Source organism: Anguilla anguilla, chromosome 12 (assembly GCF_013347855.1).
Source record: "Anguilla anguilla isolate fAngAng1 chromosome 12, fAngAng1.pri, whole genome shotgun sequence".
Classification (NCBI taxonomy): domain Eukaryota; kingdom Metazoa; phylum Chordata; class Actinopteri; order Anguilliformes; family Anguillidae; genus Anguilla; species Anguilla anguilla.
The window spans coordinates 3,425,055-3,451,404 of record NC_049212.1 but is presented as its reverse complement, the minus strand read 5'-3'; the positions used below and the strand labels follow the sequence as shown (position 1 = coordinate 3,451,404).

Sequence of the window (26,350 nt, the reverse complement as noted above, 5' to 3'; positions counted from 1 at the left end):
GGACTGCTGTAGAGCCAATCTGGAATAAGCTTGCATGTCGACAGTGGTCCCATAGGTTCTTGATTGCTGAGTAGTTACCTGTTCACATTTATGTTTGACACTGTTGCTCTAAAACAATTGGGACACGTTTCCAATGATCTGAGCTTTTCTTTTTACTTTTTAATTTATCAATTACAAAGACATCCTGTGCCTTAGGAATATACAGTGTGCAAACAATAAAGCAGCTTTTACAATAAAGCAAATAATGTCCAGCATTTTCTTCATTAGCAGTATTCTCTTTGTAATAATACAAAAAAACCACACATTTTCATGTGTTACACTAGGTTTAAACCAAATTTTGCTCCAAGTAGATACCATAGCAATAGATATACATTTTATTTCTGACCAATGTTCATTGAGTTGACACACCTTTGATTGAAAAATAACCCAGTCCCAGCCCTAGTGAATATGAATATTTTCAACATTTTATTCTAAAAAGCGAACCAGTGATATGTTATGGTATGTTCTCATCAGCAATATTTTTTGAACCACACAAGAAATGGCAAAAGCCACCAATGACCAAGGAGCTCCTGGCATTTTTAAGCATGGGGGTGCAAATTAGGCTTCTGTCATGACAACCACATTAGGGCCAGAGAAAGGTGGGCAAACTCAAATGTCTCTCTTTCCAGGAGAAGTAGCAGTAAAACTGATTATGTAAACTTACAGCAAATATTAAAGTGACACTGCTTTTCTCCATTAAAGTCATTGTTTTTTAGCTGGTGCCTGTAAGCAGGGCACTTAAATAGGAGCTTCTCATTCATCTTTATTCATGAACTGTTCAGGAGAACTTCAAGATCAGCCAGAATCGCTCTCAGGCAAATGATCTTTGAAAATATAACTGATCAAACCATGAAAAAGTATCTCAGTATTCATGGCAGAATAAAAAAATATTATATTTGTGAATTAAATATTTTTACCAAGGCAACACTAGGTGAAGCTCTTGAAAGGCTGAAAATTGATTGAAAAATACTCGATATATCCAGCAAGGCACTTGTAGATATAATTTAGTGAGAAAAATGCTTTTCATCGCATGGCTGTGTTTTCACTCTGGTGTGTTGATAAGGGGACATTATCTAGAGCTGGGCATTCAGTGTTAGCTCACTAGTCTGAAGCAGGGGAGGCAGGAAAAAACATTAACCACAGTTACTCTGCTAAGTAACTTCATTTTTCTTTGGTTGTTTTGTATAAACAAGCACCTTCTCCTATCCTGTCAAAAAATACCAACCAGCAACCAGTTATTCTTGTACTTAATTGCATCTAATGTGGTGAAATGAGCATTGTAACCTTCCCATTGCATATGTTTTAATGAAAGAAAAGGGATGTGGATGAAACTCCAATATTTCAGATTTTCATGTGAAAAGTGTTCAGGTTGAAAAGTTATTTCCACCACATTGGTTGCAAGCAAATAAAAAAACAAACTTGGCTGTGGCTATGGATGATGCTCAAAATCAAACTGGTGCTCGACCGTACGCTTATCAGTTTTTAGCCTTCTCTGTTTCGAGTTCATGAGCCTCCACCAGGGGGCGTCGGGGAAAGCCCGAGGGGCCCGCTGGAGGTCCCGGCCCTCAGCTGTCCTCATACTCGTCGTGGCCGCACACCACCCCCACGTCTTCCTGGTGCGAGCAGTTGTGCTTGCCGATCTTGGCCCGCTTGCAGTCCAGCAGGGTCTTCTCCGTGCCCTCGCACTCCACGTCGTCCAGCAGGATGCTCAGCCCCTCGCCCGGGCCCAGCTCCGCCCGCTTGGCCACCCGCAGGGCCGCGGGGAAGCCCAGTTGGCGGCACACCACGGTCGCCGCCTTGCTGTTGAACATGTCGTCGCACACCGTCCCCCACTCGCCCTTGACGAAGACCTCCACCCGGCCCCGGTCGGCCAGCTTCTGGGCGCTGACCAGCCGCACCGCGCCCTCTTTGCGCCGCCGGGGCCTCCTGGACTTCGGGCCCCGGCCCCGGCCCTTCTTGTTGACCCGGTTCTCCTTCAGGCTGTCCGGGGACTTGGCCTTGTCCTCCAGGCCTTTCAAGGTCTTCTCTTGGGCCTTGGGGATGGTAAAGTTGGGCCGCTGTGTCTTGGAGGTGGTCCTTGGTGTTGAAATCCAATGGAGGGGCCTTGGAGTGGTTTGTGGGCTTTTTGGGTAAACGCCTTCGGTCTTCAGCAGCGGTGTCTGGTTTTTGACAGTAGTGGGGTGCTGCCTGGTTATGGGGCGCACCGTGGGTTGGGGAGTCCTCCTGCCGGCTGGGGTATAGGGGACTCTGGTCCTGTGGGACGCGGGGGTGGCAGTTCGACCCGTGGTGCCGACGCTGTACTGGAGCAGAGGTGTCGGGGTGTGGCGGGGCCGGGGAGCAGAGGTGGCAAAGGCCGGCCTGACAGTGGTGGCCAGGTTCCACCGCGGCGGGGCCGTGGTGGCTGCCGCGGCAGGTCTTCGCGTCGGCCTCGGGAGAGTGGTCCTGGAGAGATCCGTAACCGCTCGGGTCTGTGCCCAGGTGGTCACGGCTTTCGACCTGCTGGTGGGAGCCCTGGTAGTCGTGACTTTCGACCTGGTGGTGGCAGCCCTGGTAGTCGTGACTTTCGACCTGGTGGTGGCAGCCCTGGTTGTCGTGGCTTTTGGCCTGGTGGTGGCAGCCCTGGTTGTCGTGGCTTTTGGCCTGGTGGTAGGCCTCCCTGCAGGCCGGGTCGTGGCGGCGGTTGTCTTTGGTGTGGTAGGGGCTGCGGTTGTGGTGGGCTTTTTGTTAATCACAAATTCTGCAGGCAGAAAATAACATTCCTGTCGTTTCATAAAAATGTCAGAAAAATGTCAGTTATGTTCATCAATATGGCCGACAAGAATGGGACATGGTATGTTTATGGTATTGCTTACCTTCCTTTGGCCTGAAATGAATTAACTTGCCCTTCACTTTGACAGGATAAGGCTTGAAGCTGCACTTGCCTGGAGGTGCTCTCCTGAATAGATAAGTTGCATCACAATTCCAATTAATTCTGCATTTTTATTACCTACTCCATAGGTAGCACTTGCAGATTATATTGCAGGTATCACTTTACCATGAAGCAGTGGAGCACCACTTTGCATTATGAAACTAAAAGATGTCCTCAGGAAGATTATGAGTTATCTTATGGTTAAAATTTACAGGCATGTATAATAATTAAAAAAAATACTAAAACATATTAAGCCTTCTTAAAATGGCATGCTGCTAGAGTAATTCAGAATAAGCTCCATCCCTGCTGAGTATTGCTGCTTTTAAGTCAAACCGTTAGCAATAACATTTGCTCATATGTACAGTAATACCGTACCTTTGTGTGATTTTGTATTTTGAGTGGCCTATGCACAAGCTGAAACATTGTGGGGTCATTTACTATGTGCTTAGCTGGAGCTTCAACTTCAGGTTTAAATCTATAGACCACAGACTGGCATTACACCTGGAACTACTCATCCTTTTTTCACATATTTGGATACCTGGTTCAGTATTACTGCAGTTCTGTGGTCTAGGGGTTTAAACCCCAGCTATGTACACTGCAATCGACCCAGTGTATTTCTTTGCTGTTCTCAGCCTCAAATGAAATGAAATAGTGTGAAATTGCAATCTATTGAAGCATACCAGCAATTGACCTAGTGGTGGTACTATAAGGCACGTTCAAAATTTTTTGAAAAGTCTTTTTAACTGAATCACAGAGCCATGGAACTAAGTCTATAAGATGCCCCTGCTCATCAGGAAGAGATAATATTGTTTGGCCGATAAAATATGCCTGACTGGATTTTCCGCTATAAATTTTTTGAAAAACATGAAAAAATCTCATGAACCCTATATCCTGTTAATGTCAGATTCAGTGTGAACCTTCTTTGTGTGAGTCCCTATCGAAATCGCAAAGCAGTAGTTGATACGTCAAGAAATGTCTGAATGGCAACCCAATCAAATCTACCCATTTAAGCATGTCCATTACAATTAGTGCAATTAATTGCAGACATGGTCTTCAGCCCTGAAACCCATTGTTAACGCTAGGGGAGGGCTTTCTGAACAAGACAAAACTGTGTCGATAGCCAATGTCGATATTGATGATGATGATAATGATGATGATTATTATTATAGTTTTCACACGATGGCACTGCCTGTCCTTTCTGCAATGTGAAATCATAAAGTGAGGACTTGTTCTTGCCTATAGACTTGTACTTGTTTGGACGTATTAGGATGACTGACGTGGAGGAGTGTGCAATACAATAGACATGCAAGAAGATGAGAGTAAAAGTGCATTATCTTCCAAGCTTAAGTTCTTTGGAATAAAGTATGATTAATTCCATGTCATGTGCTTAAGCTCCTAAGAAATCATTGCTTACAGTGCAGTGTATTTAGTTTCTTGTGGCGGCAATGTTTTTTCACAAAGCAACTTATCCATTAAAAATTAGGTTCAAATATTAAAACAAACTTGATCCGTACTGAGGATCACATCAGTATCAGTTACGCTTCATGAGAAGAAGATTCTTAACTATTATTTTTCAATATCGAACAATGTGTGTAAAGGCTTAAATTTCAATTCCTCTTAACAGCAGATTTTTCAGGTATTGACACAATTCTCATTTTATCTTTTTCGTGATGTTGTGCCCTGTCATTCAGAATGTTATTTTAGTCAACTGACCAAGTCTGGGTTTAATTACAGCGACATCATTTTTTTTTTTTTTTTTTTTTGGCCAGAAAATGCAGAATATTAAATCTCATGTGGTAGCCATAGCACTGTGTTGAGGTTTGCCAAGTTTGAGGATGACTAGCATAACAACTGACATAGCCTCATTTACATATGTATTTATTTGAAGTACTGATTAAATAGAACTAGTATGTAGTGTGGTTGTTTTTTGACGTAGGAATTTTTTCCTTTTCAAACTTGTTAGGGATCAGTACAAACATGCTAGGTACCATTTTTCATGTCAGTCAGCCTTACTGTATTATTTTTTTACATCTAAAAATGGTGAATACAACGAAAATTCAGAATATTTAATTGCTTGTGGCCATGCTTTTTTATCCGATCTTGTTCAAAATTGGTATAAATTGATGGCATAGCGATGCCTTTTAGCCAACCAAATTTGAGAAAGGTTAGCATAACAATGACTGACATAGCCTCATTTGCATATTTTGTTATTTATGGTACTGGTTAATTTGTATGTAGCACAGTACAAGGACCAGTACAAACATGTTAAACACCAATTTTTATTTTAATCAGACTAAGGTTCATGAGAAGTTTTTTGTATTTTTCACAAAGTTCAAAAAAAGGCACAAAATCGAATTGCTGCATCTTTTTTATTTTTACATAATTTTGCTCAACTTGATGATGCAGATTGGAATTTGTGCCTTGACAACAAATAGTTAAAAAGTTATGTCCTCTCTAAGTTTTGAATTTGACTGTTTGTTATAGCGCCCCCTTCAGGATATTTTGCATCAAAGTTGCTGTGAGGGTGTGGCTTTGGGTCCTCTAAAATCTCATAAGAAGTGACAAATGTTTGAAAGACTTACAGCTATTTTCCTGTATAAGGGAAATAGGGCTGAATAATAATAGTAGAAATGACAATTACAGTTTCTTACCTGGAAGGGTCTACTATCTTATAGACTAACCCTGCTCGAGAAGCAGCACTTGGGACCCCAGTAGACATGAAGTAGAGTTCTCCTAAAGGAAGGTGAAAAAACATCAGGAACAAAAGCTAACCACTTCCCTTAGATATAAACAAAACCAAAGAAGTTCTTGGATAGCAAAATAATTACAGTACTGATGTTCATTCTCTACAGCCAATCTGGTAAACTGCCACAAAATGTGACATTTCAGCTACTAATCTTTTTCACTAAAAAATTTAGAAATTTGTCATGCAGACCCTCAAACCTACCCTTATCTAAGTCATTGGCTCTAACATGTACCATATCGACTATATCCCACCCTGCTCTGCCCAGGTGCTTGTCCAAATGCTCCAGGATCTCTCCTCCATGGCCACCAGGGAGACAACACACCATACGAGACTCCTTGCCACACAAACAGACTATACTGACTGCAGATCTAGTAGCTCTGGACTAAAGAGTGTAGCATGCACATAGCAGCAGTTACCTGCCTCATCTTCAGCGAATGAGATGATGTACTTGTAGTAGCTGTTGATGAGCTTGGGGAAGCGACAGGTCTGACCTGTGCCCATGCAGATCTCCTTGTACTGCCATTCATTGGTGTCCTTATTCTCCTGGAGGGACATGAGGCGTCTACAACACAAAGACACTTATTATTCATTTTTCTGAACCAGGAAGACCTTGCTGGACCACTTTATTGTTTCAATTTAAACTACATAAAATGCTGATATGCGTAATGTGCAGAAAGCACTAACTCTTTCCATCATTAATGGGATGTACAGTACACTTCTGTCTTTGTAAAACACTGCAATATCATCCCAGCAATAACCCAACTAGCTGCATGAACAGTAACTAATGCAATCCGGTGGTCCACAGTTTTCACAGAAGCTTAAATCTGGGACCTCAGTCTGTGTGTGTGACTGAGAGGAAAGGTGGCATAATAGCTATGGATCTGGACCCAAAGGTTCAGTCTACTGGGCTACTGCTATTGCACCCTTCAGTATTTAATTAAATTTAATTAAGCAATATAAAATGACAAAATGTAACATGCAAGTTCTAACATGGAAGTCAACCTAGAGATGGGATTCTACTATGAAAATACACGATGGTTTACTCAGTTTAGTTGGACCAGTTCAAATTCCACACAATTGCCACTCCAAAGATGGGAATAAATCCCAGAAGCTGTTCTACTACTTGTACTCCTGACTCTTAAGCATTCCTGCTGCAGTGTTCTCTATTACCAACATGACCGTGGTGGAAATGCCTTACAGGCCTACCCGCTCATGAAGTCCCCGAAAATGTAGAGTCCGTTGAGATTCGGCATCTCACAGCCTCTGTAGATGTACCCTCCAGTCACGGACTTCCCCATTTTGTGGGGGTACGCATAAATGGGTAGGATGTCATCTGCAGAAAAAGAACTTGAGTGATTTGATGTCACTATCCCCACTGCCCGCACAGAGGCATTAGATCCTTTCCTTCTTCACTGTGACTGTGGGGTTCTGATAAATATTGCACATAAAGAAAGCCTACAATTTAACAGAGGACCACAAAGAACACCATATGGCTAGTCACAAACGACTAGGCTAATACCCTTTTCCATTGTACAAATGGAAAACGGAACCATCTATGCATGTAACTATAGGAAACTTCCGTATTTCCTGCAAGGCACCGCTGTTTCTGTTTCCGCCAATCTTTGAGAATCACGATGATGAGGATTTGTGAGACTGTGACAAAAAAAAGAAAATACTTGCTTTACATAGCCTGGCCTTCCCTTAATAAACAAATTTTGAGAAATTCTTTCTCGATTGTGCATGACTTAGTAAAATACAGTGTTACTACTCTGAACATGAGGGGTGAAACAGAAGTGCTGGAGTCCAGTCTCTTTCCATTCTCACCAAACACAGTACAGCTAATGCACACCGAGGTGTTGGATTCAATGTGAGCTCATACAGCCAGTGGAGGCAGATGAAAAGGGGAGTGCCATGTGACAGCTGACCCATAGGAGGTTGGTGAGCAGCAGTGTTCTAAATACAGTTTGTAATTGCCATGTTTGTGGTTTGAGTCCACTGGTAAACAATGCTACCGAATTTCTAAATTTACGAAATACCGCCTTTCATAAGTCACGTCCCCAGCCTCTGCTTGCCTGGGTAGTGCAGCTGGAGGTAATACCTAATTGCTTAATTGCTTGATTGCCTCCACCTGCCTGCGGCCCAATATAAGCCCTACAGTATGAGGCTGGGGAGATCTCCTTTGGGGTTTCTTTTGTGTGGTTTGTGTTTGGTAGGTTTTTGTGAAGACTCTTTTATTTTGTTTGTTTTAGTTTGTGTTTTAGATTAATAAATGTCTGAGTTTGTGTTTTTAGATCAGTGTCTGTCTGGTTTTTTGTTACTTTGGACTCTGTTCTTGCGGCCCTGTGAGCCGGCCGTGACAGTCACTTTGGCTAAAAGAGTCAGCAGATGTAATGCACTGTATATCGTAATGCCAAAAGACGCTCTTACCCAGAGTGGAGTTTTTGCACAGCTGTTTGTCGTAGCAGGAGAAGCCCTCCTTTGCCCTCCAGCCATAGTTTCCTCCCTTGACGATGAGGTCCACCTCCTCAAACTTGTTCTGTCCCACGTCCCCGCAGAACAGGCGGCCACGCCCCTCGCCCGTGACGGGGTCGCCCCGGTCGATGGAGCAGCGCCACATGTTCCGCACCCCGTAGGCGTAAATCTCAGGACGGGAACCCTTCTCCCTCAGGAAGGGGTTGTCCGAGGGGATGCTGTAGGGGGCGCCGTCATCGTTGTTGTCCACGTCCACACGGAGCACTTTACCCAGTAGGGTGGACCTACACACAGAGGGGTCCGAGGTCAATTAAATTTATAATTTATATTTGCACTTCAGGACTTAACAGATGCTATTTTCCAGAGCAACTTGCACCACGTACATATTTAAAGGTTCAGACAACAAGCAGAGCTAGTGCCAAGTCAACCCATGTTGAGACCAATGGTAGTAGTCAGTGTGCAAACTTAGAACATAACGATAAGCACCTTAATGAGTGCACAGGGAGCTATAGTGTTTGGGAGATCATTTGTTTGGGTTTGAAAAAAAGTTTGGGTTAGTTAATCCATAATAAATTCTCAGCATCAGTTACTACTCAGAGTTCAACATCAGTTGTGATTGCCTAGATGCTGCGTGTTTTCATACTGTGTTTTCAGTCTGTGGCAGAAGACAGACAGTGATTCGGCTGCCCTAACTTTATTAGGGAGCTTATTCAACAACGGGGGAGGAGGGGTAGCAGGGGGAAGAGTACAGAATAGATGTGACTTAGAATCTGCGAATACACAAGGGGCCTCATTCACAAAACATGCTTACAATCACATTTGATCGTAAACTGCGTTGAAGAACGTTTCCAAGAACACTTCTGTATTCATAATTTTTTTCTTATCTGTATTTGTTCATGGCTGTTTCCTTAGGCTAATCACATGAACAGGATTGCACATAAAATGTACAAACAACCAGCATACACCAATGCAATCACCTGAGATATGCACAAAAACAAAGCTCTGCTCATGTCAGGAATCTCATGTAGTTTTTTGTAGGAACATTTTTAAGAACAAAAAAGAATAATTTAAGAAATGTTTTGAGAATGAGGCCCAATATGAATGAGACATTTGTAGATATACTGTAGAGGTATAATCCATAATGTTTCTACAGATTAAATACAACTGGAGGAATGTAAAATCTGTACATGCTCTTTCACAAACACTCACCCACATGATTACAAAACAATGCTTTAAATGAACAAGTAGATAAAGAGGAAGAGAGTATATAGCCTACATCATACATCATTTTTTAGCACTGTTTTATCAGCTTCCAAATCACTAACTAGTTTGGACTAATCAGAAGACCACCACAGCAAAACACTGACTGGTTAAAGTGAGCGAGTCATTGATAGCGTGTGATATTTTCATCCAATCTCAGGCTTCACAAAGTCTAACGTCCCTCATTTTGTAACAACAGATGTGGCAGTCCTTAGGGTTAAGACTGTGATAATGTCACCTTACTGGTAGAAAACAGAGGGGAACTCCACCAATCACAGAGTACAACGGTAACACGACCAACAGTCAGTGGTGGATGCTTTCAAGATATACTTCTGGGATCCCTTTGCAAATTACTAGGGAGTAGCCGAAAAGGATCCACCAGTCACTGCTGATGTTGTTCTACTGATTGTTAGAAGTGGACCTCCTGATTGGTGGAGCTCCCCTCTGTTTTTTACAAGTAAGATAAGATCACAGCTATACCATCCTTTTTCTTATGCCAGGCATCTGATTGATAACTGTAGTGTGGGGAACCTCACAAGGCTCATCCCCGGACTCCGGAACTCTCTCTCAGTTTCCCTGGCTTGGCCACCTCAGCTAAAAAGCAACGGGCCCTTTGAAGCTCTCCTTCCTCCCCCCCCCCCCCCCCCCCCCGGGGTCCCCGGGGTCCCCGGGGTCCCCGGGTCACCACACGGCCGCACGCCACCGGGGTTAGGAGGACAAAGCCGCGCAGTGTCCATGGCGAGCGGCGCTCTCTCACACGCATGCCAACGCCGCTCGCTGCAGCGCGCGCTGTGTCAATATTAGCACTGGCACGGTCCCCGAGCCTCCAGAGCCCCGCCGGCCTCCCGCCGCCAGCGGGATCTCTGCGCGAGTGGAGTCAGCCCTCGGCCCACTGCTGCTCCCAGCCAGAGAGAGAGAAAGACATTCGGACCCTGTGCACTCTGAGCACCTGCCTTCACGGCTCCAGGAAAAGGCTGCCACCGCTGCGTTCAGTCCTCCTCTGCTTAAACTCCATTTCCACATCTGCAGCTTTCAAGAGCTCCTTTGTGTGGCCAGAGGAACTTATACTTGAAATGCCACTAATGGTGTCGAGCCTTTCTTAAATTAACTATTTATAAAGTGAAAAACAATCATCCAAAAACATAAAAAAGGCGTTTTTTTTTCTATCTGCATATACTAGCACACGCACCAAGAGACTGGTATGTGTACTGTTCTGTTTTTAAGGTAACGTTCCTAAAAGCCAAGGCATCTCACATACTGCACTATATACTGTATATTGAATGGAAGTGAACACAGTTTCCTTATTTCCCTTACCTCAAGCATTCATAGTTTATTGCAATGGCTAACAATGTCTGTGAAAAGAATGAAAAGCTGGACTTGGTGAAATGCTTGACATGAATTGTATTATAATGCCATATTAGACCTTTTTAAGGTACATGTTGAAATTTATGAAAGATTAATCAAGCCATAAAATTGTCCTTTAAGTCATAAATAGCTCTTTTACCGCTGGGGATAATGAACAGAAAATAAATCTCCACACGTGGCAACAGGTCAATATAAGTGCAAGATGATTTATGCTTAAATATTTAATACAATTCTTATTTGACACAAATATCCAATATATGTGGTAATAAATGCATGTTGGATCCTTTTATTTGTAGACATTATACAATATTTGAGTAGTCGGATATCTATTGTTTAGATTACAGTCTTCAAAAGAGAGACAATATAATTGGATACGGCAAACATTCATAGTCCATACAATATTACATTGTTACAAAGTGGCCTTCTCTGGTTGACCTGATTGTAACCCCCCGTTCAATCTGCGAGCAATTCGGAAAGCGACAGCCAGCACCCCGAGCAACTGTGCAAAATCTGTGGGCATTGCCCGTCATCTGTCAATCAGAGTTTCTATCTTTCTGTTTCTCCAATCGATGTGATACCATTTTGTGCATAATTGTTGTGCTTAGTTTACTCAGTGCAGAAAAACGGAGGAACAGCTTATAAATATGCCACAGTCAAACCCACTATTGAATAACATTTTTAAAAAAGAGTAGAAGGAGAACGGTCTAAAAATGACGATTGGACTGCAGATGCGACTGCTGTTGGTATGGACGGTGAGGTATTTCAGTTATTTTGTTGTGTGAATAAAACTTTGATACGACAATCACATGAGCTAGATAAATTCTATGTTTAGCTATGGTAGCCTGTATCTATAGAAGCTGAATTAATAAGCTATTGGAAATATACGTCTTTATATTGTGTATTGCTCTTTTTTCACTTCAAAAAATTTGGAGCTGCAGAAGCTGACTTAAAGGACGCAATAGCAAACTTGTGCTCCGCCCACAGCATAGTGTACACTTGAGCGACCCATCGACCAAGTTTATCAGTGTCAAAGCGAAGTAAGAATGCTGCCTGTTTCTTTTTTATATCCCCTCAACAAACGTCAGAGGAAATGTCCTTGGGCAATTAAAAAAAACACTGATGCCCTAATCTATGCATGCAATCTGGGGTGCCAACCCTCCTGGACAGTTTATCTCTGCAGAGACAACAGAATGGAAAGCTATTTATGCTGGAGCCACAGCCCCAGTGTGGCCACAGAATACCATAAGGATCATGCTTTCCTTTCTATTTTAGGTTTGAATGCCAGTCTCTGCAACATTCAACTGAAATGATCTGAGGCATGCCAGTTTGGAATTTATATTTTTGGACGCAGCTCCTGCTTCAAGCCAAGGTCAATGTGGTCCAACTGGCCTTGTCACAAGGATAATATTATGCCAAAAGATGGAAGTTACACTACCAGCTGTAAGGATTCTGAATGCTGAAATCAGCAAGGATTCTGAATTCATTGACAATTCTCAATATCTTCCCTGATCTGAAAGTTTATCACATCTCAAAATTATAAAGAGGGAGCAAAACAACCTGATGCTTTCACTAGAACATCATTCGCTAGGCTGTGAATTTTGTACAAACTGTTTAGCAACAATTCAATCTCCTCTTAGTAGAAGTAGTTCATAAACTGTGATATGGCGAGAGCTTCTTTCTCTCTCTCCTCAGTCACCTTTCCTGAGTCATAGCGCCGACAGCACTACGGCGACTAGCTGGGGCCCAGAGGAGCTCAAAATGGGCATCATCATGCCCAGAGTAGCTCATCACAAACAGTGTCTCATTGATAGTGATAAAATATAACCCTTAGGAAGCCACCTGTCTCCCATAATCATCAGCAGCTGAAAGCAGTCAGGACAGCATCAACATCCTTTAAACAGCCTTCCTCCCAGGATTTCCCTAGGGGGAGTATAAACACACTGAACTCGGTATTTGTGTGCATCACCAGTGCTGCCTCCCTGTGGTCACTATTATCAAGTGTGCCTCTTATCATACCTTCAAAACAGACTGTGTACAGCGCTGATAGGTAGGCAGCAAGTGCGATAAAGAGACAGTGCTCAGTTGCAAGACATCCGATTGGATCAGCATTACCTTTGGTTCTCCATTACAATGTAATCATGTTTTGTATTGTTGGAAAGCCAATGTCATGGGGAACAAGTTGGTGTCTTTGGTGGTGGGGTGCTGACTAAAGATCTTGATACCTATGGGTCAGCGCCCAGCCAGGTTAACAAAGGTTAACCCGGTATGATTTGCTTACAGGTATAGTGCAAGCAGGTTCATTGGTGTACTGTTTTGTCATGATTGTGTCTTTATTTGATGACTTGGTGTTTTGCTTTGATCTTGTGGGTATGTAAGGGGAAACGTGGAATGGTTCGGGGATGCTTGTCAACAGCGTCTGCTATGTGTATGTCATTCACGTGTATAGCCATTTCACCACTCACATTTTACACCATTGTATCTTGTCATTATCACTGAACACACTGAACAATAAACTGCATTCATTTTAACCTGGCATTCCTTGTTGACTTTTTAACACTGCACAACTAGCAGATGTAAGGCCCTAACATACACATAGAACTCAGGATATGTGCACCCAGTAGGGACTCGCCTATGCACTAGTGGCATAGCAGGATACACAATTGTGCTTATGCAGCCTACGCAAGCCAGAGACACGTCCGCATCTACCAAGATAGACAGCGATCCGTATAGAGCCACACTACTAGTGGACAGCAGTCTCCTCCATCTGTGCACAACTGTTAGCACAAAGGAAAGGTTAAAACACAAATTTGGAGTCAGATATTCAAGATGACATTAAAGTAACCCCGTTCTAGTAGCAGCGGGTAAGACTACACGTGTTCCTATGCCACTCAGATACTTCCACCGTTTGGTTTGCGGAGGAGTTTCTTGCAGTTGGTGAAGCACCGTTTGGTGTATCTGAGGGGTTTCTCAAATCACCATTTAAGCTCCTGTATGGTTGTCAGTCCTGTATGCTAGTCAGGCACAGTACAGTTTGTTGTCAACAGGCAGAGCTGAGTAGCTTTTTCTTTGTTTGTGTCTCACAAAATGTTGAGGTCTTTATATTGACAAAAACCTTGCCTCCTTTAATGATCCCTCTAGAAAATTTACATTGCCCAGTTCAAGCCTATTTCGCTATTTTCAAATTTTCCAATTCATCCAAAGCCATTGGCAACTTTTCCTGACATGCCCCCAAGATCAAGACTTACCATCCTTGAGACCCCAGGTGAGATGGAATTCCCCTTTAAATGCACCCATACATAGTCATTACACAGATCTGCAACATGGAATAATCCTGATATGCTGCACAGGACCTCTTTTCCAGACAATTTGAAGGTAAAACTCTGCATTAGCATTTTGTTTGCTGTAGAAATTGTATATGACAATGAATTATGCTGGTTTTTCTGGAGCATTGCATTTCATGCTTAAACTAGATTTATAACAGAACAGATAACAGGGAGGTAAAATATTTCAAAATGGAGAAACCTTTTAATATAAGATGTATTATCTCAGGCAGATTGTTGTTTCGAATACTTTAAAATGGCACAACGCACCACGCTGGGGAGATCCTTTCTTTATGCAGAGCTGTCAGACTCTCCTGCTATTAAATATTAGCCTTGGCCTGGTTCTGCAGGAGAACACAAGCCAAAGACCAGCATGCACTGGGGGAGGAACATTCAGTTTCCTGCGAAGCTGTCTGCAATGCGTTCAGAGACAGAACACACTGCTGACCATTCATGTGTTACAAACAAAATGTTCGAAATCCCTAATGACCGAAATGGAAAGAATGACTGGTTTATGCATAAATACTACATTCTGAAGATGAAACTTATTTATGGAATATATGGAGGCTGAAGTTGGCCAGACATCATTCAAACTTTTGAGCGTTTGTGCTCAGCAGCCTGGCAAACTGTCATGTGTACTGTACATTTCAGCTGCGGCTGAAAATATTCGTCTTGGCACAGCTGGTTCAGTTTTCCCCTGGCATGGAGGAAATAGCACTGCTCTGTGAGACAACAGAGTGGCATAGAGACACACAGCGATTGGTGTCTAGCAAAAGAAATCGTTGTAACCACAACTACAGAAAGAACTCTATGCAAAGAGAGAGAGAAACTACAGTGACTACAGTGATTTTCAGGTCTAAAAGTATGTGCATCTGCCTTTTCCCAATCTTTTGGTCCAGTGTTGATGGTGCTTGATCCACTGGAGTCTTCTTCGTCTTGTTAATAGCACATAGCAAGGGCTTTTTTGCAGATACACTTCATTTAAGACCAGCAGATCATAGTTGCCATTTCACTGTAGTCAGGGGAACTAGTTAGTTTCTAGTTACATTGAGTTCTTCTTGTAGCTGTGGAGCAGTTTTATGATGGTGTCTCTCACTAGACAACACAAAATATTTGTCTTCTGCCTCTTGATCTTCCTGGCCTGGCATCAGCTGGGCAGTAATGTTAACAATGTATTTGAAGTTAAGAGGTTCAGAAAGTTATTTTTCTTGTAAAAACGTGCTTTTAGTGGCTTTTTTTTAGGGTTTATTGTGGAACCAGTAGGTTGTGGATTTGTGTCCCAACCAAGTTATGCTATAAAAAAAGTGCAAATTGCTGCAGGGAGACAGAATGGTGGGGGCCATCGGGTGTCTGCTTTCAAGTCCAGGTGGTTTGGTTTGGCATCTGGAAATGCTTGAAGTCTTGAACAGAACCCTATTATTTGATATGGAAATGAAAGTTCCTGCATGGGGGTGCTATCACTGCCAGCGTGTGTTTGTGAAATACTGCACACTCACTTATTCTGAGAGTTCCCAAACTTGCCAAAGGGGTCTCCTCCTCTGCCTCCGTCGCCTATGAAGATGTAGAGGTACCCATCGTGGCCAAAGAGAAGCTGTCCGCCATTGTGATTGGAAGCCGGTTCCACCACTTCCAAGAGAGTTCTGGAAAAAGAAACAAAAATTACAGTGCTATTTGTCAACCTTGCTTCTATCTTATGCTCATGCTCACAGAGACATGCAAGTACAAAATGCTTTGACTGTGCTGACAAATCTGAAGAGGTTGAACTCCAAGTTTGAAATGTAGTAATGTACTAAGATCTATTCCTGTGACTTCCTTGATTAAAATGAACCCTTTCTCCCAAAGCATTTATAAAGGCAGTTTTCACCTGGGTGTGCTGCTCTTAAATAAAGCCTTACAACTTTGTGGCAACACACAGCAGAGAGCTTATGGCATTGTTTGAAGGGCACGTGCGTGCTGTCAAGACTATGTATCAAAATTTAATAAACCGCTTTATTCGATCAGTTAAGGGCTGAGAAACAGAAAATCCTATGGCGCCCTACAACAAATCCCATTGTTTGAAAATGGGACAAATCAAAATTTAGGAAATATGCTGAGAATTTTACATGCTATACACAAAATGTACTTAAAAAAAAGGCAACTGTACTGTTTAATTAAATTCACATAATTATTATAAGGAGTCTGTTGCCATCGCTGAACTCAAATTTGTAGTGTGTTTGACCCCCATTCTTTTATAAATTATAGATATTTGCTTTATTACCATTCTGTGGGCCCTACATCCAGGCATCTTCAACTCAGTGTTAGTTTTCATTCCAACTACAGATACTGGAAATCTGTGTGCAGTATATACAGCCATATCGGAGTTCTCCAAGCCAGGTATTGCACTTTTTTGGACTAAATGCAGCCATTTGTGAAGTTCTTTTGAAATAAACCTGCTGTTTTGAAGAACAAAGCTCTTCTAATTACATTTTGTATTCGCTGAATTTCCAAAGAAATGAATAAGGAAGTTTAGTTTCAACCAATAAGCTGTTGAAAGACGTATTGCGAAATGTTTTTGAAACTTATAGGAAATATCTCAGCATGGTATGTCCCATGAGTGAAGACTGGTATTTCCTTCAGCATGAAATACAATCTGTGTGAGTCAGTTTATACGCCATGTAGATGAGGTTATAAATGGCAAAAGATGAGATTTTATGGACGGTAAAATGGGACATATATACATATACTGGGCTTGCTAAGGTTATTTAAGGTCATTTTAGCACTTTGACTCCACCATGGCTCTCTCCCCACACATATTCACCTTTCTGAGGAGTGGTCGAGCATGTTCATATCGGTGGTGGACAGCGTGAACTCGCTGATGCGGATCCTCTCCTGCTTCTTGACGGCGACCGAGTAGTACACGTAGGCCTTGCGGACGGAGGTGAAGCGGGGGTGCAGGGCCATGCAGAGAAAGCCCCTCTCGTCCCCGGCCCAGGGTGAGGTGAGCACGGCGCGGGTCAGGTTGAGGAAGGGCCGGTCCACCCGCGACCCGTTGGGCAGGTAGACCCAAACGTAGCCCAGCTGCTCGGCCACAAAGAAGCGGTGTGTCCCATCGTCGGCGTGCACCATGGCCACCGGGTTCCGGAGGCCGTTGGCCACCTCCTGCAGGCACAGCTGCAGGCAGCCCTCGGGGTCCGCCTGCACCGACCCCAGGTTGGCGTTCAGGTCGGTGTTGGACAGCACGTTGGGGTAGCAGTACTGCGGGTCCTTGAGCTCCAGGAAGTTGCAGAAGAGGTCGCGATCGTCCTCGATCGCGGCGGTGATGTTGTTGTCCGTCAGGAGGCTGAGGACGTAGCGGCACTGGTGCCAGAACTCAGAGCAGTACTCCCCACACAGCCCCGGGAGCTCTCTCATGGGAGTGTTGGCATCTTCTGCATCATACAAGTGGGCAGAGTACGGAGAGCATTCCTGCAATTAAAAGGAAACCAAGACGATCTGAATGCGTTTTCCTGGTAGCCAGTACCATAGTACTTCTCATCTTTTGTGAGAAAGCCAAAATATGTGGCCTGTGAGGTTTAGACTCAAAGGAACTTATGTGACACTTTCCAGCTGCCATCCCACATTGTTTGTGGGTCAGGCTGTGTTTTGAACTGGCCCAGATGCACTAGCAGACTGAGGTTCTCCACAACTAATGGCCCTCAGACTCTCAGAGACAGTTTCCTGCTTAAAAACGATAGCTGTAAAAGCAATCATCCAAAAGACAAAGAGCACCTGCTTGGACTGCCCCATCTACCAAATTCCCTTTCCAGAACTTGTGATCCAGCATCTGCTCTCTTTACTGCACTTTCCTATATGCCCCAGTTGGCAATGGCTATTTTTGCTACTTAGAGGGTATATTTAAAGTGCTCTTGGGCTGCCTAGGCCCTCATTAGTCCCTGACCACAAAATCCGCACCCCTCTTATGATGTCGGTAGACCACTGGAGCTGTGCTGCTGATAATGTAGCCGGGAGATTTCCAACCAAAACCATGATTGGACATAAATGTGGCGGCGGTTTCGCCCCATTACAAAGAGAGGGCATAATGGTGAAAGGGCTGGAGATTTAAGGCATACGTGGCACATCCTCAGAACTTCAGATGAGGAATTCAGCAAAGCAGGAGAATGCAGGCCTGGGCTAAAATACACTCAGATTTTGTGTCTCTAAAGGACCTTGGCACATGAACCAGCCAAAGTTGAAATCAGGCAGGCAATCACAAACCTCAGGTCGTGCGAAAATGCACTTAGTAACTCTGCTGCCACTTAGCCAACTAAAGAGCTAATCTTGTGCTGTGGAGGAGGTGCATTCTGTCTTCATGTCTAACCTCACCCATACTGTACCTCTGATATTTTCCCATGTTTATTAACTATTATTTTCTTTATCAAGGTTACCACTGAGTCAGGACCATAAAGGCCTGGCACACAAAAGACATAAAACTGCTTTCCCAGGCTTTTGAGAAGATTAGGAACTAGGTAGGGGAAAATCAGGTGGTAATCTCACATCACAGTTAAGAATAAAAATGAGTCATCCGAAGGAAAGAGACTGATATGGGTTTCTGAGAATGGATAGAAAAGCCAACAAGATAACAGCTGCTCCCCAGCAGTGCTCATTCCAACAGATCATGACAAAAACGTAATTTCCATCATCCTAGGTTTTAATTAGAACCATATGGTGAGCTAAGGATGCATCAGTGCCAAGTAGAAGAATCAGGGTCGTTAATACATTTTTTTAATTTGTAGTTACGTTTCAGTACGCTTTTTTTCCATCTGTGACATGGTAGCGGTTTCATACTGTGATAAACTACACACAAGGGATTTTCAACTGGCAGAGCATGGAGGAAATTCAGTCTGTCATAGACATACTTTTGGTCTTTGGATCATTTAGAAGACCAAAAAGCACTGGGTAGATGCATCGAAACAGCATAATGTAATTTCAGTAATGGCTATGCATGTTTTAAAAAGGCATCTTATTTATTTACACACATGCAATACAACCTTATTCAGGGGTTGCTTAATAATTGTCATTTGGATAGTTTTTTAAGAAGAATGTGGCCACCAAGAAAACATAGTTTAGGTAGCTATGCAGTGTGCCAACAGTACTGTTGTTTATACCACGGCCAGGGTTACTGTTACATCACTCAACACAATCTAAATAATGTATTTCACTCTGAGTGAGAGCTGCTGCTGTATTTGACGGGCACATGTAAAAAGTATGCATCAATGATCGTACACACAGCTAATGTAAGCCACAGTGTGGCACTTTGTGAAGTCCATCTCCTTGGTGAACATGGAGAGAAGGCAGGGGGGAAGGATGAGTTGAATTTGCTTTTCCCTCTGCTGCTCTCTCTAAGAAACATCTTTGTCTTTCGAGTCGAAAAATTATTCCACGGCTGTGTGCCAACAGGACAGAGCATCTCCAAACCCTAGCAGAGCCTACCAGGACCATCCCCAGGGGGCTCAGACACGTGACACAGCTCCCTTCTAACTGTGACTTTCACTGATGCGTTTATCATGCTGAGCCCATAGTTCATTTCCAGGGGTCAAATCTGTCAGCTGATATATTATATAGCATATTTTTAAATTTTTTTTACCTTTGCAAAATGAGTGTCCCCTTTGAGTGTGTGCTTGGTCGTGAATGCAGTTAATTTAATTAAAAACAGTATTGCTCACAGTATTTCCCGTGTTCAACTTTCCTTTTTTACTTTTCAGTTCCGCTGGAGTCAGACCCCGCCTTTCTCTGGCTGCTCCAATGGGTGAGAGGGACGGTGGTGTTTGAGGAGGAAAGAGTGGAGCGCTGGAATTTTCCCTCTCCCCAGCTGGGTTTAATGGTTTAATGCACTGCTTCGAGGCCTGTGGAGGTAGCCTAATTTGTAGGCTTTTTATTACATGATTGAGACCTCTCTGAGAGCAGTAGACTGACAGCTATTGTGCAGTATTGCATTTTTATGGAAATCAGAACCAGATGCCATCACAGCCAGATGGATTTATAACCAAATTTGTTCTGCGGGGGTTCTGAAGGCATGGTTTAAAGCATTCATCATGCTGGTTTATGCTCTAAGAACACAAGAGAAGAGCACTCAGCATCCTGATATCATCCTGTGGTAGACCTACACATAAAGAATAAGGATTCAGTGCATCCACAACATCCCATACGTGAAATTCAGTGCATGAATTCACTGACCACTTGGGTACACCTGCTCGTTCATGCAAATAGCCTGTTCCTCCAAACAGCCAATCACATGGCTACCACTCAATATGAAAGCATGCGGCCATGGTGAAGAGGTTTAGTTGCTGTCCCATCAAACATCACAAACGGGACAGATGCCTGATCTAAGCGTCAATGGTATGATTTTTCTTGCCATGACGTGGTGGTTCCACCATCTCAGAAGCAGCTGCCCTTTTAAAATGTTCATGCACTACAGTCTCTAGAGTTTACAGAGAATGGTACGATAAACAAAAGCGTCCAGTGATTGGCAGTTCTGTGGCCAGAAACGCTGTGTTAGTGAGAGGTCAGAAGAGAATGAGCAGACTCGTTCAAGGCAACAGAAAGGCCACAAATGCTGAAATAACAGCTCTTTATAACCGTGGTGAGCAGAAGGGCATGTCCGAATGCAGGACAAATCAAATCTTAAAACGGACGGGCTACAGCAGCAGAAATCCACACCAGGTACCACTCCTGTCAGGCTACAGTTGGCACATGATGACCAAAACCGGACGACTGAAGATTGGAAAAACGTTGACAAATCTTAACTTGACAAATCTGGATTTCTGCTGCGCTATGCAGATGGTGGGGTCATGATGGCATAAAGAGCATGAATCCATGTCTTGTATCAACAGTGCAGGTCGGTGGTGTTGGTGCAATGCTGCAGAGAATGTTTGTTTTGCACACATTAGGCACCTTAGTGCCAATAGAGCATTGTTGCTGACCCCCATCACGGCCACAGTCTAACCTTTTTCAAATGGATACTTCCCATAATGCACCATGTCACAAAGCACGTTTCATCTCAAGCTAGTTCCATGGACATGACGGTGACTATAGTTTACTCCAATAGCCTGCACTGTCCCCAGTTCTCAACCCAATACAGCACCTTTAGAGTAAGATGTGGAACCGGAGTTTCACAGCATGAATGTGTCTTCAAAAAATCTGCAGTAACTCTGTGATTCTATCGAGTCGGTATGGGCTAAAATCCCTAAGAAATGTTTCCAGTACCTTGTTGAAACCATGCTGCAAAGAATTCAGGATGTTCTGGAAGCAAAAGAAGGGGGTTCTACCCGGTACTAGATAGCTGTACCTCAGTGACCACTGAGTATGTTAATGAAATGTTAATACACTCTAGTAGTCCTGTCAACATGTTTCTTCAACCAACGGGCCTGTGTGGCTTTACCTGAATGAGCTGTCAGAGCAAAAGAGCTTCCCACAAATTCACAGGCCACCTGCTGCTTCTGTTCACCCAGCAGCCCGCCAGCCGAGCTGTGCAGCCGTTGGGCTGGAGTCTATGCCAGGTACAGCCGGCACCCAGCACAGCGAGAGGCCCTGGGGAATGCTGTACTGACAGGAACTCCCCCCCTTCCGAGGGGTACGCTCTGTGCTCTCGCTGGCTGTGCCCCCCTTCCCCCTCCCCCTCCTCCCAGGGCACCCCCGGGTACAGCTTGCCCTCGGGCAGGGGCAGGACTGCACACTGTGCTGCAGCGAGAGTGCGTGCCTCAGCTTCTCTCGTGAGTCACGGCTCTTTACTCCTGGCTGGAAAGCCCTTTGGTAGCCCGATATGATATGCACCCTAAGGCACTCTGAACAAAACAAAATGTCCACAACTGTAGTCGGAAAGACACATACTGGAGACAATTGTCTGCTTGATTTATTCTTTTTCTTGATTGCCATTTTTTTCTCAACAACTGTTGCTAGGGTTTGCTTTTTTCTTCGATGCAACAATGCCTTTCCCAGGGGGGAAATATCACATTATTTTTTAACCTAGTATTTACATCCAGTCACTAAATCTGGACAGAACTTTTTCCTTCAGGCATTAAGCACTTCACAGTCCCTTCAAAACACGGAGATGGATGCCTTCACTCGGACCAATCAACACAGAGTAAAATGGGTTCATGCACAGTAGGTGTGTAGCGAAAACAGAAATAGATCAAATTGCTTAGCTCAACTGTGCACACAAACATTTAAAACGGGACAGTAAAAACTGTTAAATATACGGTGTGGAGCAAACAGCCATATATTCTGCAGGAGTTTCCTGAATGACTCACCAAAGCACATAGAAATACCCTCAAAGGAAACCCCTACGAGCCCTTTCCTCGGAACGTTCGAGACAACAAATAAAAATTGCACCCCGACCACAGCTGAGGAGGCCGGCCTTTCCCTTTGCCCAGCCCCTCGTACCCGCCCACCCACCGAGCGAGCGCAAAAGCGTGACAGGGCAGCAGAAAGCTGGACCCAGCTTCCCTCTTCACTGGCCCTATCCTGTGCTTCTTTTTGGCTTTCCTGTTGGGATTATAATGTGAAAGGTATAGTTGTGTAAAGATGGGTTAGTGATACTCCATTTTGTTTTCAATTTTCATCATTTAAATGTATTGATTATAAACGGGCCTTCTGTGCCCTCTTGGTGATGTAACACTTTTGTATTCCTAAGAGTAGCACTGCTAAGTCTCGCTGGATCAGTGTTTGTAATGTAATTGTGATGTTAGTCCCCATCCTATTATTATTATCCTATTTGTGTAATGTTAAGAAATGGCTTACTGAGAACCAACAATGTCAACACTGATTCTGTTTTTATCCACTTTTAATATGACTGTACTCATACTGTACCTGTATTATCTGCTATTGGATTTTGTCCCCTCATGTTGTTTAACTGTATTTATATGCTTTTTTATCACAGTGTAGTATGTTTTTAACTATTGTACATATTGTATTATTTTTTATTATTCTAGGATTCCTAACAACATCAGGCAAAGGGACTGCTGATGAAAACTAGCCTTTTGGCTAACTCGGGTACATTTACATTTGTTTAAATGTTGATTAATGTACATTGTCCCTTCTCAAATAAATAAATTAATTAAATTAAAAATGTGAATGCAGTGTATTGTAATGACAGGGCGTGTCTGCCTGACCTCTCTGTACGCTCTGTTAACGCATTCCAGTGCCACCTGCTGCTCCGGTCTCAGACAAAACAGGACAGGAGGATGGGAACAGAACCAATATTCGCCCTCGTTCCTCTGACCTCCCCCCAGCCCCCGCCCCCGCCCCCGCCCAATCACCCACTACCGCCAGCATCGGCCACTTGAGCTGCTCGGCTCAACTCCTCACGTCCTGCTCAGAAATACAAGACTTCCTGTTTCCTGCGCTGGAGGGGAAGCAGATATTCTGGCTGCTCAGAGGCTGTCAGACGGACCACAGGCAGGCCTTGTGGTCCTGATCAGCGTCTGAACAAAGCTGGCCATTGATGGAGTTCTCCCTGGGGGGGCCGAACGGCACCGGTTCTGTTGCTGTGGATACAGGGTCCACTCAGAGCTGAGAGGCTGATCCAATCAGAACCCTAATCAGTCCTGCCAGGATTCTGCTGCACTTTCCATGATTGTTGTGTTCCGTGATTATTATTGGCAAAACAATTTTGTGTTATTTTGCGGTAAAAGTATGAGGATGACTGATAATTACATTTTTTAAATATATATATTTTTGTTGTTAAACATGCCATTAATCAAACTAATGGTGACAAAATAAACTGATAAGACTGAATCATGCGAACAAAATGCTCTGGTTAACAATGATGCATCTCCGACCCTTCTACAACCCCTCCCTTGGAAAGGCAACAAGACAGCACACACACACACACGTAGACACACACCCACACACACACAATTGCACACGCGCAAACACATACAAAATGATTTACCCCAACTTTCATGCAGAACCTTGGGGTACTGTTTTGCATAATCCTCAGCTGTAACTTGTTGAAGTGACAGCAGTTTGAGTTATTCATGCGCGTGCGGTCAGTGCAGTGGTTAACTTCTTTTTTGATCTTTCAGCAAACAAGTGTGTTCGTTGACATATGATTTCATTGGACAACACTCAGCAATAATGGATTGATCCATTTTACGTGAGTAATTGGGTGGTTTTTTTTTGTGAACATTCTGAGCCGGGGGGGGCAGTTCCCGTGATGACAAAGCACTGTGTGAGTTAACTGCCAGTAAATGTTGGTTTTAATGACGGGGAGGCTGTTTTATTTCTGTTGTAATTGTAAACATGGCCACACACGGATTTACCAAAACCTTTCCACCAAAATGCTCTGTCGACTAAACTTGAAGCGGTAAAGATTCTTCTGATTCACCTCTGACCATTCTCCATTTCCTGAATCCCAGAGAAATGTGTACACTGCCATGACACGTAAAGGGAAAGGTCTTCAAGGGAAACCAGAAACTAAATAGAAGTTCTTAGAGCTAAACTAATTAAATTGTAGTTGCAAACAGATATTCACAAGGCATTGATGCCAAGTACTGTTATCATGAGTTCAACTGTCTGTGCATTGGCTAAACAGGTTTAGTGTTTATAGAGTTTATAGTAAAATTAAGTAATTATCATTGAAACTGGAAAAGGGTGATGCATAACACGACAAATAAATATCAATTAAGACATTAATGCGACTCAGTGGATACTTATAAGCTTGAACTAATGGAAGCTAAAACTTTTACACTGTTTAATCATTAAACAGTGCATCAGTTCAATAAAGGATCACTCATCAGAAAGTGATTCATTAATTTTCATTTCACTGTATTGAATTATATGCCAGTATTTTGGTTACCTTGGCAATTCCCAGTGATTGTGTTCAATTCTTTTTGAGCACAAAGGTAATGGTGGCTCATGCATGTAGTGAGGTAAGGACTGAATCCAGATGGAAGATCCTTATACTTTCACATTTTTGTTAGTCAGATTAGTCAAATGTTCAAATGACTAGAAGAACAGCTGAGTCAGGACTGTGCTATGTTCCATCCTCCTATCTAGCAACCACATGCCCCCCCCAACACATGCGCTCAGAAGCACACACACTTTTGTGTGAGCGCATGTGCGTGCTCGCACGTACACACACGCGCGCACACACGCGCACACACAGACACGCGCGCACACACACACACACATACACACACACACATACACTCACACTGAAAGCTCGGTTTGGTAGAAATCCACCTAGACTGGCCCATAATTCCATCCATAACCCCCCCACCCAGCACACTCACCCAGGCCAGGTGCCAACCATCGCAGGGGGGGAGCAGGGCTTACCTGGCACAGAATGCTGCGGATGTATTTTCCGCAGGTGAGGATCCCGGAGTCGTCGAAGTAGTCCTTGATCATGAGGTACCTCTGGGATATCAGCCTGTCCTTCTCCACGTCGCAGCAGCCGAACTTGCTGTACTCCTTGCAGAAGCCCAGGGGCTCTTGGGGCTGGAAGGGGGGCTTGTAGTCCAGGCACTGCGGGTGGGGGAGCGCCGCCCGGGGGGCGAGCAGCAGCAGGAGCCAGCAGCCCGGCAGCAGCACGCGCTGCCAAAGCGCCCTGCTCATCGCAGCGCTGGAGAGCGGCCCCGCTGATCCCAGATCAGCCGGCGAACCCGGGCACAGCCACGGAGCGGAGTGGGAGGACGCAGTGCGTGTGTGTGTTTACGCACGGGTGTGTGTGTGGGGTCCCCCCTTACCTCCCCGCTCCTCCGTGCTGTTTGCTTTGGAAAGGCTTTCCTGTTGGACCTGGTTAAAGCGTTGCTAGGAGAGATTCACCTTTCATACCCAGCCTAGCCACTCGCCCACATGCTTTAACTCTCGTCTTTTACTCCCTCCCCCTAACTCCCACCTCTCTCTCTCTCTCTCCTTCTCGCTGTCTATCTTTCTCTGACTCTATTCTCTCTCATACTGTTTCCTTTGCCCTCTCTCACTGTCTGTCCTTCACAAACATTTTCTGTCTGACTGTCTCCCTCTCTCTCTACCACCACGCTCTCTCTTTGTCTCATTCACACCACACACAGTTTCTCCAGTCTATCTTTCTATGTATCTGTCTTTTTTACACTCTCTCTCTCACACACACATGAACACATGGCCTTTTCTTCTTCAGTCTCTCCTTTTTCTCCTCTCTCTCTCTCTCTCTCTCTCTCTCTCTCTCTTAGACTCATGCATTCCTTGCCATTGCGTCTCGTCTATATCACCAAGCTGTGGCCACCCTCCCCCTCCACATTCCCGCTC

The 26,350-nt window shown here is 43.9% G+C and overlaps 1 protein-coding gene across 1 annotated transcript; it reads right to left on the bottom strand.

The window, feature by feature from the left end:
• Positions 1–139: 139 nt before the first annotated feature.
• si:ch211-136a13.1 (HHIP-like protein 1) lies at positions 140–26,350 on the bottom strand. Its single transcript, XM_035384212.1, has 9 exons — positions 25,403–26,350; positions 16,908–17,554; positions 15,607–15,750; positions 8,121–8,449; positions 6,900–7,026; positions 6,110–6,255; positions 5,599–5,680; positions 2,892–2,974; positions 140–2,776 (listed from the first exon to the last, which is right to left on the bottom strand). Exons 1-9 carry the CDS (start codon positions 25,679–25,681, stop codon positions 1,605–1,607), a joined length of 3,009 nt encoding a protein of 1,002 aa, XP_035240103.1. The 5' UTR covers positions 25,682–26,350; the 3' UTR covers positions 140–1,604.